The following is a 15599-nucleotide window of genomic DNA, read 5'->3' on the forward strand; positions in this document are numbered from 1 at the left end:
CCAAACATAAGAAAACAACATAACAGAAAACCATGAGTCAACAAACCACTCATCCATCTAGTTTCAACAATTTCTTACAGATTGAGGAATAAATCCTTAAATTCAGACTGGGCTTCAAGTAACATATGGATTGACTGGCAGCTGAAATGCTAATAAACTCTGATAAGAACTGAAGTTTCCATAGCTACGATCCAGGTTATGGAACATGATTACTCTTATAAAAAAAAATCAGAATGAAAATGATTTGTAATGGTAAAAATGAAGGTCTAGGACTTCTACATTAAAAAGCTGGGCTGATATTTAAAAAAATATATATCTTTCTGAGCCTTTTGAAGAAAGTAAAAGATGTTAAGGTAATTTATAATTTTTAAATTGCCAGTGTTTTCTCCTTGTTAATTGATTTTGCTTTATCACAGTGAATATGCGATTGAGGACAATGTGTTATTAAGCTAGATGGGTAAAATACTTACCCTTGTATATAATTAATTAAACTTCAGTTCTACTTTTGATTGATTAAAATACAATTTTTCTATCTCCGGCTTCATTTATTTCTGTGATTCTTTGGATTCCTCTACTTCAGGGCATGCTGACTTTTATACCTGCTGGTTATTTATCCACCCATGTGTATATATGTGTATACATATATACACATTTTACATTATTAGTCCTGCCAATAATATCAGCTAACTTTATTATGTATACTCTTACTATTGTTGAACTTTATGCTAAGTTCTTTACAGTCATCACCTCTCATAATCTTCACATAAGCAGGAGGTGGGTGCTATTATTTCCAGCATTTTACAGGTGAGCTTTGAAAGTCCTATGTTCCTGTTTTTGTTTTGATTTGACTTTGGCTTTCACTATTCCTTTCTGTGGCTCAGGTGTTTAAACCTCATGTATCAAGGATCATCATAATTGCCACCGCTTTAATTACCAGACTGGTAAGGATTAACGTGGCCCTGGTGATCTGCGATATTTGAGTTACAGCACAAAGCCATTACAGAGCACCATTTTGGAAAATAGTGGAGGGTCAAAAAGAGATTATTTCTAAGACAAATGATATTAGAAATGTGTATTTCCTTGATTACTGCTATATTTTGCATGAATTATTCAGATTCATAAATCTTAATTTTAAATTGCAAAGGAAACACACAATAAGAAAGTTCATTCCAGGACTTCCCTGGTAGTGCAGTGGTTAAGAATCTGCCTGCCAATGCAGGGGACACGGGTTCGAGCCCTGGTTTGGGAAGATCCCACGTGCCGCGGAGCAACTAAGCCTGTGCGCCACAACTACTGAGCCTGTGCTCTAGATGCTGCGAGCCACAACTATGAAGCCCATGCGCCTAGAGCCAGTGTTCCGCAACAAGAGAAGCCACTGCAATGAGAAGCCCGTGCAAAGCAGTGAAGAAAGCCCATGCGTGGCGACGAAGACCCAGTGCAGCCAAATTAAATAAATAAATAAGTAAATTTATTTAAAAAAAAGTTCATTCCAAATAATTACATCATTTTATTTGAAATTGAACAGAAAACTCTTTGTAGTAATCAGAAAAAAGTGAACCTTGGTTCTACTGTGTCTTATTAGTATATGAACACATTTTTGAGAAGCAAAATCATGACTCTGTTTACATAAACTTACGTTTTTCTTCCCCCAGATATTTGCACCCTCACATCACCTTTCAGTGCGAGAGCTTTAGCCTTTGATTTGCTACTTTTGGTGCTTTGAAGAAGTGTTTGCTACCCAGGCAACATTCGTTTAATATTAACTTTAAATACTCTTACTGTAATTTCTTTCTTTCTTTTTTTTTTTTTACATCTTTATTGGAGTATAATTGCTTTACAATGGTGTGTTAGTTTCTGCTTTATAACAAAGTGAATCAGTTATACATATACATGTGTTCCCATATTGCTTCCCTTTTGCGTTTCCCTCCCTCCCACCCTCCCTATCCCACCCCTCCAGGCGGTCACAAAGCACAGAGCTGATCTCCCTGCACTATGCAGCTGCTTCCCACTAGCTATCTACCTTAAGTCTGGTAGTGTATATATGTCCATGACTCTCTCTCACTTTGTCACAGCTTACCCTTCCCGCTCCCCATATCCTCAAGTCCATTCTCTACTAGGTCTTTGTCTTTATTCCTGTCTTACCGCTAGGTTTTTCATGACATTTTTTCCCCTTAAATTCCATATATATGTGTTAGCATATGGTATTTGTCTTTCTCTTTCTGACTTACTTCACTCTGTATGACAGACTCTGGGTCTATCCACCTCATTACAAATAGCTCAATTTCGTTTCTTTTTATGGCTGAGTAATATTCCATTGTATATATGTGCCACATCTTCTTTATCCATTCATCCGATGATGGACACTTAGGTTGTTTCCATCTCTGGGCTATTGTAAATAGAGCTGCAATGAACATTTTGGTACATGACTCTTTTTGAATTATGGTTTTCTCAGGGTATATGTCCAGTAGTGGGATTGCTGGGTCATATGGTAGTTCTATTTGTAGTTTTTTAAGGAACCTCCATACTGTTCTCCACGGTGGCTGTATCAATTTACATTCTCACCAACAGTGCAAGAGGGTTCCCTTTTCTCCACACCCTCTCCAGCATTTATTGTTCGTAGATTTTTTGATGATGGCCATTCTGACCGGTGTGAGATGATATCTCATTGTAGTTTTGATTTGCATTTCTCTAATGATTAATGAAGTTGAGCATCCTTTCATGTGTTTGTTGGCAGTCTGTATATCTTCTTTGGAGAAATATCTATTTAGGTCTTCTGCCCATTTTTGGATTGGGTTTGTTTTTTTGTTATTGAGCTTCATGAGCTGCTTATAAATTTTGGAGATTAATCCTTTGTCAGTTGCTTCATTTGCAAATATTTTCTCCCATTCCAAGGGTTGTCTTTTGGTCTTGTTTATGGTTTCTTTTGCTGTGCAAAAGCTTTGAAGTTTCATTAGGTCCCATTTGTTTATTTTTATTTTTATTTCCATTTCTCTAGGAAGTGAGTCAAAAAGGATCTTGCTGTGATTTATATCATAGAGTGCTCTGCCTATGTTTTCCGCTAAGAGTTTGATAGTTTCCGGCCTTACATTTAGGTCTTTAATCCATTTTGAGCTTATTTTTGTGTAAGGTGTTAGAGAGTGATCTAATCTTATACTTTTACATGTAGCTGTCCAGTTTTCCCAGCACCACTTATTGAAGAGGCTGTCCTTTCTCCACTGTACATTCCTGCCTCCTTTATCAAAGATAAGGTGACCATATGCACGTGAGTTTATATCTGGGCTTTCTATCCTGTTCCATTGATCTATCTTTCTCTTTTTGTGCCAGTACCATACTGTCTTGATTACTGTAGCTTTGTAGTATAGTCTGAAGTCAGGGAGCCTGATTCCTCCGGCTCCATTTTTCGTTCTCAAGATTGCTTTGGCTATTCGGGGTCTTCTGTGTTTCCATACAAATTGTGAAATTTTTGGTTCTAGTTCTGTGAAAAATGCCATTGGTTGTTTCATAGGGATTGCATTGAATCTGTAGATCACTTTGGGTAGTAGAGTTATTTTCACAATGTTGATTCTTCTAATCCAAGAACATGGTATATCTCTCCATCTATTTGTATCATCTTTAATTTCTTTCATCAGTGTCTTATAATTTTCTGCATACAGGTCTTTTGTCTCCTTAGGTAGGTTTATTCCTAGATATTTTATTCTTTTTGCTGCAATGGTAAATGGGAGTGTTTTCTTGATTTCACTTTCAGATTTTTCATCATTAGTGTGTAGGAATGCCAGAGATTTCTGTGCATTAATTTTGTATCCTGCTACTTTACCAAATTCATTGATTAGCTCTAGTAGTTTTCTGGTAGCATCTTTAGGATTCTCTATGTATAGTATCATGTCATTGGCAAACAGTGACAGCTTTACTTCTTCTTTTCCAATTTGGATTCCTTTTTATTTCCTTTTCTTCTCTGATTGCTGTGGCTAAAACTTCCAAAACTATGTTGAATAAGAGTGGTGAGAGTGGGCAACCTTGTCTTGGTCCTGATCCTAGCGGAAATGCTTTCAGATTTTCACCATTGAGGACGATGTTGGCTGTGGGTTTGTCATATATGGCTTTTATTATGTTGAGGAAAGTTCCCTCTATGCCTACTTTCTGCAGCGTTTTTATCATAAATGGGTGTTGAATTTTGTTGAAAGATTTCTCTGCATCTATTGAGATGATCATATGGTTTTTCTCCTTCAATTTGTTAATATGGTTTATCACATTGATTGTTTTGCATATACTGAAGAATCCTTGCATTCCTGGAATAAACCCCACTTGATCATGGTGTATGGTCCTTTTAATATGCTGTTGGATTCTGTTTGCTAGTATTTTGTTGAGGATTTTTGCATCTATGTTCATCAGTGATATTGGCCTGTAGTTTTCTTTCTTTGTGACATGCTTGTCTGGTTTTGGTATCAAGGTGCTGGTGTCCTCGTAGGAGTTCGGGAGTGTTCTTACCTCTGCTATATTTTGGAAGAGTTTGAGAAGGATAGGTGTTAGCTCATCTCTAAATATTTGATAGAATTCGCCTGTGAAGCCATCTGGTCCTGGGATTTTGTTTGTTGGAAGATTTTTAATCACAGTTTCAATTTCAGTGCTTGTGATTGGTCTGTTCATATTTTCTATTTCTTCCTGATTCAGTCTTGGCAGGTTGCTCATTCCTAAGAGTTTGTCCATTTCTTCCAGGTTGTCCATTTTATTGGCATAGAGTTGCTTGTAGTAATCTCTCATGATCTTTTGTATTTCTGCAGTGTCCGTTGTTACTTCTCCTTTTTCATTTCTAATTCTATTGATTTGAGTCTTCTCCCTTTTTTTCTTGATGAATCAGGCTAATGGTTTATCAATTTTGTTTATCTTCTCAAAGAACCAGCTTTTAGTTTTATTGATCTTTGCTATTGTTTCCTTCATTTTTTTCATTTATTTCTGATCTGATTTTTATGATTTCTTTCCTTCTGCTAACTTTGGCGTTTTTGTTCTTCTTTCTCTAATTGCTTTAGGTACAAGGTTACGTTGTTTATTAAAGATGTTTCCTGTTTCTTAAGGTAGGATTGTATTGCTATAAACTTCCCTGTTAGAACTGCTTTTGCTGCATCCCATAGATTTTGCGTCATCGTGTCTCCATTGTCATTTGTTTCTAGGTATTTTTTTATTTCCTCTTTGATTTCTTCAGTGATCACTTCGTTACTGAGTAGTGTATTGTTTAGCCTCCATGTGTTTGTATTTTTTACAGATCTTTTCCTGTAATTGATATCTAGTCTCATAGCATTGTGGTCAGAAAAGATACTTGAAACAATTTCAATTTTCTTAAATTTACCAAGGCTTGACTTGTGACCCAAGATATGATCTATCCTGGAGAATGTTCCATGAGCACTTGAGAAAAATGTGTATTCTGTTGTTTTTGGATGGAATGTCCTATAAATATCAATTAAGTCCATCTTGTTTAATGTATCATTTAAAGCTTGTGTTTCCTTATTTATTTTCATTTTGGATGATCTGTCCATTGTCACCCCATTGGTGAAAGTGGGGTGTTAAAGTCCCCTACTATGAATGTGTTACTGTCAATTTCCCCTTTTATGGCTGTTAGTATTTGCCTTACGTATTGAGGTGCTCCTATGTTGGGTGCATAAATATTTACAATTGTTATATCTTCTTCTTGGATCGATCCCTTGATCATTATGTAGTGTCCTTCTTTATCCCTTTTAATAGTCCTTATTTTAAAGTCTATTTTGTCTGATATGAGAATTGCTACTCCAGCTTTCTTTTGGTTTCCATTTGCATGGAATATCTTTTTCCATCCCCTTACTTTCAGTCTGTATGTGTCTCTAGGTCTGAGGTGGGTCTCTTTTAGACAGCATATATAAGGGTCTTGTTTTTGTATCCATTCAGCCAATCTGTGTCTTTTGGTGGGAGCATTTAGTCCATTTACATTTAAGGTAATTATCGATATGTATGTTCCTATTCCCATTTTCTATATTGTTTTGGGTTCGTTATTATAGGTCGTTTCCTTCTTTTGCATTTCTTATCTAGAGAAGTTCCTTTAGCATTTGTTGTAAAGCTGGTTTGGTGGTGCTGAACTCTCTCAGCTTTTGCTTGTCTGTAAAGGTTTTAATTTCTCCATCAAATCTGAATGAGATCCTTGCTGGGTAGAGTAATCTTGGTTGCTGGTTTTTCTCCTTCATCACTTTAAATATGTCCTGCCAGTCCCTTCTGGCTTGCAGAGTTTCTGCTGAAAGATCAGCTGTTAACCTTATGGGGATTCTCTTGTGTGTTATTTGTTGTTTTTCCCTTGTTGCTTTTAATATGTTTTCTTTGTATTTACTTTTTGACAGTTTGATTAATATGTGTCTTGGCATATTTCTCCTTGGATTTATCCTGTATGGGGCTCTCTGTGCTTACTGGACTTGATTAACTATTTCCTTTCCCATATTAGGGAAGTTTTCAAGTGTAATCTCTTCAAATATCTTCTCAGTCCCTTTCTTTTTCTCTTCTTCTTCTGGAACCCCTATAATTCGAATGTTGGTGCGTTTAATGTTGTCCCAGAGGTCTCTGAGACTGTCCTCAGTTCTTTTCATTCTTTTTTCTTTATTCTGCTCGGCAGTAGTTATTTCCACTACTTTATCTTCAAGGTCACTTATCCGTTCTTCTGCCTCAGTTATTCTGCTATTGATCCCATCTAGAGTATTTTTCATTTCATTTATTGTGTTGTTCATCGTTTTTTGTTTCATCTTTAGTTCCTCTAGGTCCTTGTTAAGTGTTTCTTGCATTTTGTCCATTCTATTTCCAAGATTTTGGATCATCTTTACTATCATTATTCTGAAATCTTTTTCAGGTGGACTGCCTATTTCCTCTTCATTTTTTAGGCCTGGTGGGTTTTTTTTTTGCTCCTTCATCTGCTGTGTGTTTTTCTGTCTTCTCTCATTTTGCTTATCTTACTGTGTTTGGGGCCTCCTTTTTGTAGGCTGCAGGCTAGTAGTTCCTGTTGTTTTTGGTGTCTGTCCCCAGTGGCTAAGGTTGGTTCAGTGGGTTGCGTAGGCTTCCTGGTGGAGAGGACTAGTGCCTTTGTTCTGGTGGATGAGGCTGGATCTTGTCTTTCTGGTGGGAAGGTCCACGTCTGTTGGTGTGTTTTGGGGTGTCTGTGGACTTATGATTTTAGGCAGCCTCTCTGCTAATGTGTGGGGTTGTGTTCCTGTCTTGCTAGTTGTTTGGCATAGGATGTCCAGCACTGTAGCTTGCTGGTCATTGAGTGAAGCTGGGTGCTGGTGTTGAGATAGAGATCTCTGGGAGATTTTCGCCGTTTGATATTATGTGGAGCTGGGAGGTCTCTTGTGGACCAGTGTCCTGAAGTTGGCTCTCCGACCTCAGAGGCACAGCACTGACTCCTGGCTGCAGTACCAAGAATCTTTCATCCACACGGCTCAGAATAAAAGGGAGAAAAAGTAGAAAAAAAGAATTAGTAGAAGTAGAAAGAAAGAAAGAAAGAAAGAAAGAAGGGAGGGAGGGAGGGAGGAAGGAAGGAAGGAAGGAGGGAAGGAAGGAAAGTACGAAAGAAGATAAAGTAAAATAAAATAAAGATAAAATATAATAAAGTTATTAAAATAAAAAAATAATTATTAAGAAAAAAAACACAAAAAATAAAAACGGACGGATAGAACCCGAGGATAAATGGTGGAAGCAAAGCTATACAGAATAAATCTTGCTGTCAAAGTCCAAGTCCTGAATTTGGGATGATTCTTTGTGTATTCATGTATTCCACAGACATCAAGTTGATTGCGGAGCTTTAATCCGCTGCTTCTGAGGCTGCTGGGAGAGATTTCCCTTTCTCTTCTTTGTTCTCACAGCTACTGGGGGCTCAGCTTTGCATTTGGCCCCGCCTCTGCGTGTAGGTCGCCGGAGGGCGTCTGTTCTTCGCTCAGACAGGACGGGGTTAAAGCAGCCGCTGATTCGGGGTCTCTGTCTCACTCAGGCCGGGGGGGGGGGGGGCCGGGGGGGGCGGGAGGGGCACGGAGTGCGGGGCGGGCCTGCGGCTGCAGAGGCCGGCGTGACGTTGCACCAGCCTGAGGCGCGCCGTGTGTTCTCCCGGGGTAGTTGTCCCTGAATCCCGGGACCCTGGCAGTGGCGGGCTGCACAGGCTCCCTGGAAGGGAGGTGGGGATGGTAACCTGTGCTCGCACACAGGCTTCTTGGTGGAGGCAGCAGCAGCCTTAGCGCCTTAGCCTGTCTCTGGGGTTCGCGCTTTTAGCCGCGGCTCGCGCCCGTCTCTGGAGCTCCTTTAAGCAGCGCTCTTAATCCCCTCCCCTCGCGCACCAGGAAACAAAGAGGGAAGAAAAAGTCTCTTGCCTCTTTGGCAGGTCCAGACTTTTCTCCGGACTCCCTCCCAGCTAACCATGGCGCACTAGCCCCCTTCAGGCTGTGTCCACGTCGCCAACCCCAGTCCTCTCCCGGCGCTCCGACCGAAGCCCGAGCCTCAACTCCCAGCCCCGCCCGCCCCGGCGGGTGAGCAGACAAGCCTCTCGGCCTGGTGAGTGCCGGTCGGCCCTGATCCTCTGTGCGGGAATCTCTCCGCTTTGCTCTCCGCACCCCTGTTGCTGCGCTCTCCTCCGCGGCTCCGAAGCTTTCCCCCTCCGCCACCCGCAGTCTCCGCCCGAGAAGGGGCTTCCTACTGGGTGCAGGTCTTCCCACTGGTGCAGGTCCCGTCCCTATTCTTTTGTCTGTGTTTTTTCTTTTGCCGTACCCAGGTACGTGGGGAGTTTCTTGCCTTTTGGGAGGTCTGAGGTCTTCTGCCAGCGTTCAGTAGGTGTTCTGTAGGAGTTGTTCCACGTGTAGATGTAATTCTGGTGTGTCTGTGGGGAGGATGGTGATCTCCGCGTCTTACTCTTCCGCCATCTTCCCGGAAGCCTCCTGCCTGTAATTTCTAATGAGACATTTTCTCTAAGTAGATCCCGCCATAATCATTGGAGTTTGAGGCTGACAAGATGTTAAGAGAATAAGCAGCACCTTGCTTTTAAAACCACATCTTTGATGAAGGTAAAATGTGTTCTCATCCCACAGGAAGTGTTCCTTTTCACATGAAATCCTCCAGGATGATGAGTTCTAATCCTGAGGAAGACCCTCTGGACACGTTTCTCCAGTATATTGAGGATATGGGGATGAAGGCCTACGACGGATTGGTTATTCAGAATGCATCGGACATTGCGCGAGAAAATGATCGCTTGAGAAATGAAACAAACCTGGCCTACTTGAAGGAAAAGAATGAAAAACGCCGAAGACAAGAAGAAGCAATAAAACGGTACGTATAAATGAAAGTGTTCTGAGTTTTGCACACCTCAGGGTATCTGTGAGTTCTGCAGAGGCTGTGATGCTGTCACCTGGTCAAGAAGGGTTTTGTCAAAGTTAGACTTGAGGAGACAAAGTGAAAGTGTCTTCTCAACTGTGATGAAAACACAACGCAGCCTACTGACAGGACACTTGCCTTAGTTAACAAAAGTTGTTTACTTTTGTGTCGTGAGTATGGAGACGCAGACGGGGTGGGGAAAGAATTCAGTTTCCTTTAAATAAAAGTTCATACTGAACAATCTCTCGATAAAAGATTAAGGGAACACACACTTTAATATTTAATGAAAATCCCTATATTTAATGGTCTTTGTATCATCCTTATAAGAGAGTTCACCATCTTTCTAGATTATGAAAAGACTTGTCAGTAATTATAATTATGTGAGTTTCTGAAGTGGAATACTCAGTGTGTGCCCTCTGTGTAGAATTCTGTGGCTATTAGATCTCTTGTCTGGTACTGAGTGCCCCAGGTTTGTTCAAATGAAATGACTTTTATGCTGCAAAACTTACCTGCTACAAGCAAATGAGCCCTGATTGCAGCCTCCAAATGGAGGCTAAGTTCCCTAGCGTGCTGAGACCAAAGTAAGGATACATATCTTTTGATTTTTCCAAAAAATGTTACAATATTTTCTGAGTGTATGTGTTGCGGGGTTACAGGTAGAGATATGTGTTTGATGGAGTCCTGTTTCTTCAATGGAGTCCATTTACTAAGTGCAAAGAGACAGAATTTAGGAAATGAATCCATCAGTTGCCTGGATAACTGAATGGTAATAATAAGCTATTTTGATAGCCAGTTGGTGGATTTTTCATCTAATCTGGAATTAATCCTTTTGCTTACTCTCTGTGAACATTATGATATGAAGGAAAAGAACATATTCTTTTGAGGTAAACTATTGATTCTTATAAAGAAGCTAGGTAAGGATTCACTATTCCAATCATTTAATGGCAAACAACTCTGTACGAGAGGGTGGGAAGGAAGAGAGAGAGAAAGAGGGCGAGAGATTTGGAAATTTTGTACAAGATTGGTTGAAAGAGTGTCATCTTTTTTCTCTGGACTATTCAAATGGAAATCTATTCTATTACCAGGTATACAAAGATTTGTAAAATGGCATGCTTGATAAACATATTCATAATTGCAGATGTTATTCTGAGATATGTTATTTTTTTATTTCTACCTAATTTTAGTTGGTATCACAGGTTCCTTTCTAGGATGCACTAAGTGCCCTTTCTTAGAACAACTTTTTTTTTTTTCTGCTAATTACCTCTGATGAACTTCTTTTTTTTTAACCAAGATGTATTTTTTTATACATTTATTTATTTTATTTATTTATTTTTGACTGCATTGGGTCTTCGGGCAAGCGGGCTACTCTTCGTTGCGGTGCCCACGGGCTTCTCATTGCTGTGGCTTCTCTCGTTGCGGAGCACTGGCTCTAGAGCACAGGCTCAGTAGTTGTGGCATGTGGGCTTAGTTGCTCCGAGGCATTTGGGATCTTCCCAGACCAGGGGTCGAACACGTGTCCTCTGCACTGGCAGACAGATCCTTAACCACTGCACCACCAGGGAAGCCCTGAACTTCTATATGTATGTAAACATTTTAATTTACTTTTGTGAGTCTAAGGTTTCAGAAACTGAGAACAAAAAAGGTTATCCTACGTGATTTCTAAAATAACTTCATCTCTAAAATCTAAAGTTTCCCAATCTTGCCATTAAACATAATTCACTCTTTTCTCTAAGCATAGAGACAAAATTATTTGCTGAATAGTTCTATTAGATTGTACAGAGCACCCCAGGGTGCTTATCACTGTATTATTAGCTTCTGTGTTTCATCAACAACCTCAGAAAGTTTCTGTCTAAAGATCCGTAGATATTAAAAAGTAAAAATGACTCATTTTAAGTGGTCAAGTGTTCAAAGGGGCATTACCAACAATTCCAAGGAGTCAAAAGTCCAGGGGACAGGGGCTGGAATTTAGGTAGGTGGAGACACAGCAAAACCCTGTCATTGCATGGTAAATGAGGTCCAGGAAATTCAGTTAAGGAGACTTTGTGTTAGTTCTGCTACATTAACAAAGCAATATTTTCTAGAATTACATTACAAACATAAAGATAGTTCAGATCACACATTGAATTGAAAAAGTCCCAAACGATCTGGACAATTTTGCTTCCACATCACACTGTCAACACAATATAAAACTGTAGTCTAGCCCTGCTTAAGAACAGAGTAAGGGCAAGAGAAGTCACCCACCCTGTGTGTGTGTGTTGGGGGGGAGGTGTATGTTTAATCAATGTCGATGTCTTGTTTGAAACAGTTCTTCTGAGTATGAGTGTTCTTTCTTGTATCAAATAAGTAAAGATTCAAAGAGGGGGGAAGAAAAGGTACTTGTCAGTTTTATTTTTTAATAAATTTATTTATTTATTGGCTGTGTTGAGTCTTCGTTGCTGCATGCTGGCTTTCCCTAGTTGCAGAGAGCGGGGGCCACTCTTTGTTGTGGTGCGTGGGTTTCTCATTGTGGTGAGCACGGGCCCCAGGTGCGCGGGCCTCCGCAGTTGTGGCACACGGGCTCAGTAGTTGTGGCTCCGGGCTCTAGAGCACAGGCTCAGTAGTTATGGTGCACGGGCCTAGTTGCTCCGTGGCATGTGGGATGTGGGATCTTCCTGGACCAGGGCTCGAACCCATGTCCCTCGCATTGGCAGGCAGATTCTTAACCACTGTGCCACCAGGGAAATCCCTACTTGTCAGTTTTAAGTTAGCAGTTTATCTTTCTATAATCAGATTAGGAGGCAAATGAAGAACCCACTGGTAGCAGGAAGAAACAAGAGCCTTCTAGGATCTGGCATTTGAGGAGATAGATATTCAGTTACTGTGCACTTTCATTGTTTCCATGGCAGGACATAAGCCAGAGACGTGGGAGTAGGTATGCCTGAAGCCAGTTTACTCTTAAGGTTCCATAGCAATATTGCTTGTAAGGCTCTTGTTGCCACAGTAGTTGGTGTTACCCACAGGAGAGTTATAAATGTGTGTACTTTATGTCTCAGTGACCTAGTGACGGTGGCATTTTAGATGATGAGGCTATTCAGAATTTGTCAGTAGATGTGGGTAGAGTTGAAGAATAAACCAACTTCCCAGGCATGGGGACACCAACTAGAGGTCAGCAGACTGCTAGGTCATAGTAAAGTGAGCTGATGTTCAAGTTGAATTCTGACCCCACCTATGAAATAAGGGGTCAGGCATAGAGGCTTTAATCCTGGAAGCAAGAAATGATGGTGAACCCGTGAGCTAGATAGGGCATCTCTCACCTGAGGTCAAGGTGATTAGAGACAATGAGCAAGTAATGCACACAATATGTGACATGGTTGATGATGTTCAAGTTACAATGTAAGTTTCATGAGCAGAATGACTCTGTAGATACAGTTCTTAGAACAGGATCTGAAGCCAACTTATTGTTCAATAAACAACTTGCTGTTAAGTATATTCATTCATTGGTGAAATATTTATTGAAACCTTACTAAGTGCCAGGAAATGTTCTAGACCTTTATGAGACAGCAATGAACAGAACAAAGTTCCTGGTTATAAAAGAATTATATTCTGAGAGAAGGGTGAAAGAGAGGCAACATGAAAGAAATAAGTATAAATAAATATATATGATAGGTGGTAATAAATTTTTACACTATAAAATAAAGCAGGGTGAGGGCAATCAGAATAGAGGCCAGGGAAGACCTCTGAAATCCAACAACAGCTGAGCAGAGACATTAGACGTTGCGAGCCTGTTGCCAGAGACAGGAGCCACATGGCTGTCTGGGGAAGAGAATTCTCGACAGAAGAAACAGCAAGTTTGATGTGTTCCGAGAAGGGAAGGTGTCATGTGGTGACCAAGCAAAGATGGAAGGGGTCTAAGTTCGACTGGTAGTGGGGCCACCAGGTAATGTAGAGCATTATAAGTTCATGTTTTACTCTAAAAGAAAAAAAAAATATTCATTGAAGATTTCTTGAGCAGAGGTATGGCATACCCTAAACTGCCCTTTTTAACAAGGATTACTCTGGTTTTTATGTGTTGAACAGATGGACAGGGCATAGTCGGATGCAGGGAATTCAGAGAGAAAGCTTTTGTAGTAATTCAAGTGAGAGATGATGGTAGTTTAGACCAGGGTGGTACTAGTAAATGTGGTATAAAATGCTAAAATTTGGGGCACCAGTAAAATTTTCTAATTGATGAGACATAGAAGTTGAATAAGAGAAAGGAATTGAAGATGGCTCTCAAGTTTGTCTCATTGCTGTTCTGGTTTTGTTGTTGTTATGTTATGTTTCGTTTTTCCTGAAACAACTAGAAGAATGCTGCATCCACTTAATGAAATGGTAAAGACTAAAACAGGGAGTAAATTTAGTTTAAATGGTGGGGGAATGGGAGTTCAGCTTTCATAAGCCAGTGCTGGGAGCTCTTTTAGATATTCAAGTGGAGAATTCTGGATAGGCAGTTGGATCCAGGGCTCATGGTGGAGATCAAAACTGGAGGTTTTAATATGAGAGTCATAGATTTTTTAGTCACGAGCCTGGTTAAGGATCCCTAGGACCTAAAATTAGATAGAGAGGATAAAAGCACATAGGACTGTTCCTTGGGACACCTAATTGTTTACATGACAGGAACAGTAGAAGAATCCAGTAAGAACAGCTAGTGGGATAAGAGAAGAATCACCAAGGTGGGTGTTGCCTCAGAGTGAAATGACAAAAGTGATTAAAGAAGAGAGAGAGATTTTACTGGTAGATCAAATATATTGAATCCTGAGGATTGAATAATGCCTTTTACTACATTGGTGTTGTTGACAAGAACAGTTTTGGTGGAGGTCTGGGGACAAAACGCAGTGGAGTCATGTTCACAAGAGGATGCGAAAAGAGGAATTGAAACAAGGAAGAGAGGAATAGAGAACTATTTTAGGAACTTTCGAGGTTAAACAAAATTCACAAATATGGAGAGTAGTTGAAGGGGGAAGAGAGGTCTATAGTGTTCTGTTTTTCTGGTTTTTCCCTTTAGGCAGAGCGAAAACTAGCTTATCTGAAATGCTGATATGAAAGATTGCAGTAGAAAGGGAAATGTTAACGACTTAAGAGAGGGAAGGAAAAATTGCTGTGATTATGTCCTTGAGTAGGTGGGAAGGGATGGGATCTCATGTATTTCAGATAGGAATGTTCAGCCACAATGTACAGGTGACTGAGCGATGAATGAACGGATGACTAATTCTGTATGACGGTCCCAAACCTGGCTCCTCAAACACCATTTTATTATTGTGCCATAGGTATCACACACGCTAGGAACTGAAAGATGTAGTATGTATCTTGCTACCGGTAACTCCTCCCCACTCTTTCCTACACTCTTTCCCCCAAATGTTTTCTGGAATCCTAATTTAAAGTGCAAATATCTTTGGAAGAGAAAAAATACTAGTAAAATCTCCTAAATTTTGAGACTTCTCAGATGACTTTCTTTTTTGTTTATTTTTGTTGAGGTTGTTTTTTATTGAAGTATAGTTGATTTACAATGTTTCAGGTGTACAGCAAAATGAATATATATATAATTTTTCAGATTCTTTTCCTTTATACATTATTAAAAAATACTGAATATAGTTCTCTGTGCTCTACAGTAGGTCCTTGTTGTTTATCTATTTTATACATAGTAGTGTGTATCTCTTAATCCCGAATTCCTAATTTATCCCTCCCCTCCTTTCCCCTTTAGCAACTATAAGTTTGTTTTCAGTCTGTGAGTCTGTTTCTGTTTTGCAAATAAGTTCATTTGTAGCATTCTTTTTTTTTAGATTCCACATATAAGTGATATCATAGGATATTTACTTCACTTAGTATTATGATCTCTAGGTCCATCCATGTTGCCCAGATGACTTTCTTTTACAAAAGTAGGGCCCATGCACAGTGTGAGGACATACACAGAAGCCTCTGGATGTTGTCTTGGGAAGAGTTGGAGAGAGAAAACATGAAAGGAGCCAAAAGTGTCATGATTGGGCAGCAGGAGGAGACTAAAGTCCTCCCCGACTTGGGGTGGGGCTATAGCTGCAGATAGCTCAAGTTATTCCATCTCAGTATCCGTTGAAATGTTCAAATTTAATTTTTATTTTGTTCATATGGTGACCAGTATTCTGGGATTCTGACAATTTAAAAGTATAATAAATCTTAAATATTATATAGAATATTCTCACAGTTCAGTTTTAGAATTACTTCAACAACGTTCTTAATAGGAAGTGTAT

At 39.8% G+C, this 15599-nt stretch overlaps 1 protein-coding gene across 1 annotated transcript in view; it reads left to right on the forward strand.

Moving 5' to 3' along the window:
- Positions 1 to 9091: 9091 nt before the first annotated feature.
- The window catches only part of NYAP2 (neuronal tyrosine-phosphorylated phosphoinositide-3-kinase adaptor 2), a 245958-nt gene continuing 239450 nt past the window's right edge, over positions 9092 to 15599 (forward strand). The window contains exon 1 of the mRNA XM_065881126.1: positions 9092 to 9312. Coding sequence (XP_065737198.1) covers positions 9092 to 9312 — 221 coding nt within the window. The remainder of the gene's footprint in view (positions 9313 to 15599) is intronic.

Source organism: Phocoena phocoena, chromosome 7, assembly GCF_963924675.1.
Source record: "Phocoena phocoena chromosome 7, mPhoPho1.1, whole genome shotgun sequence".
Taxonomy (NCBI): domain Eukaryota; kingdom Metazoa; phylum Chordata; class Mammalia; order Artiodactyla; family Phocoenidae; genus Phocoena; species Phocoena phocoena.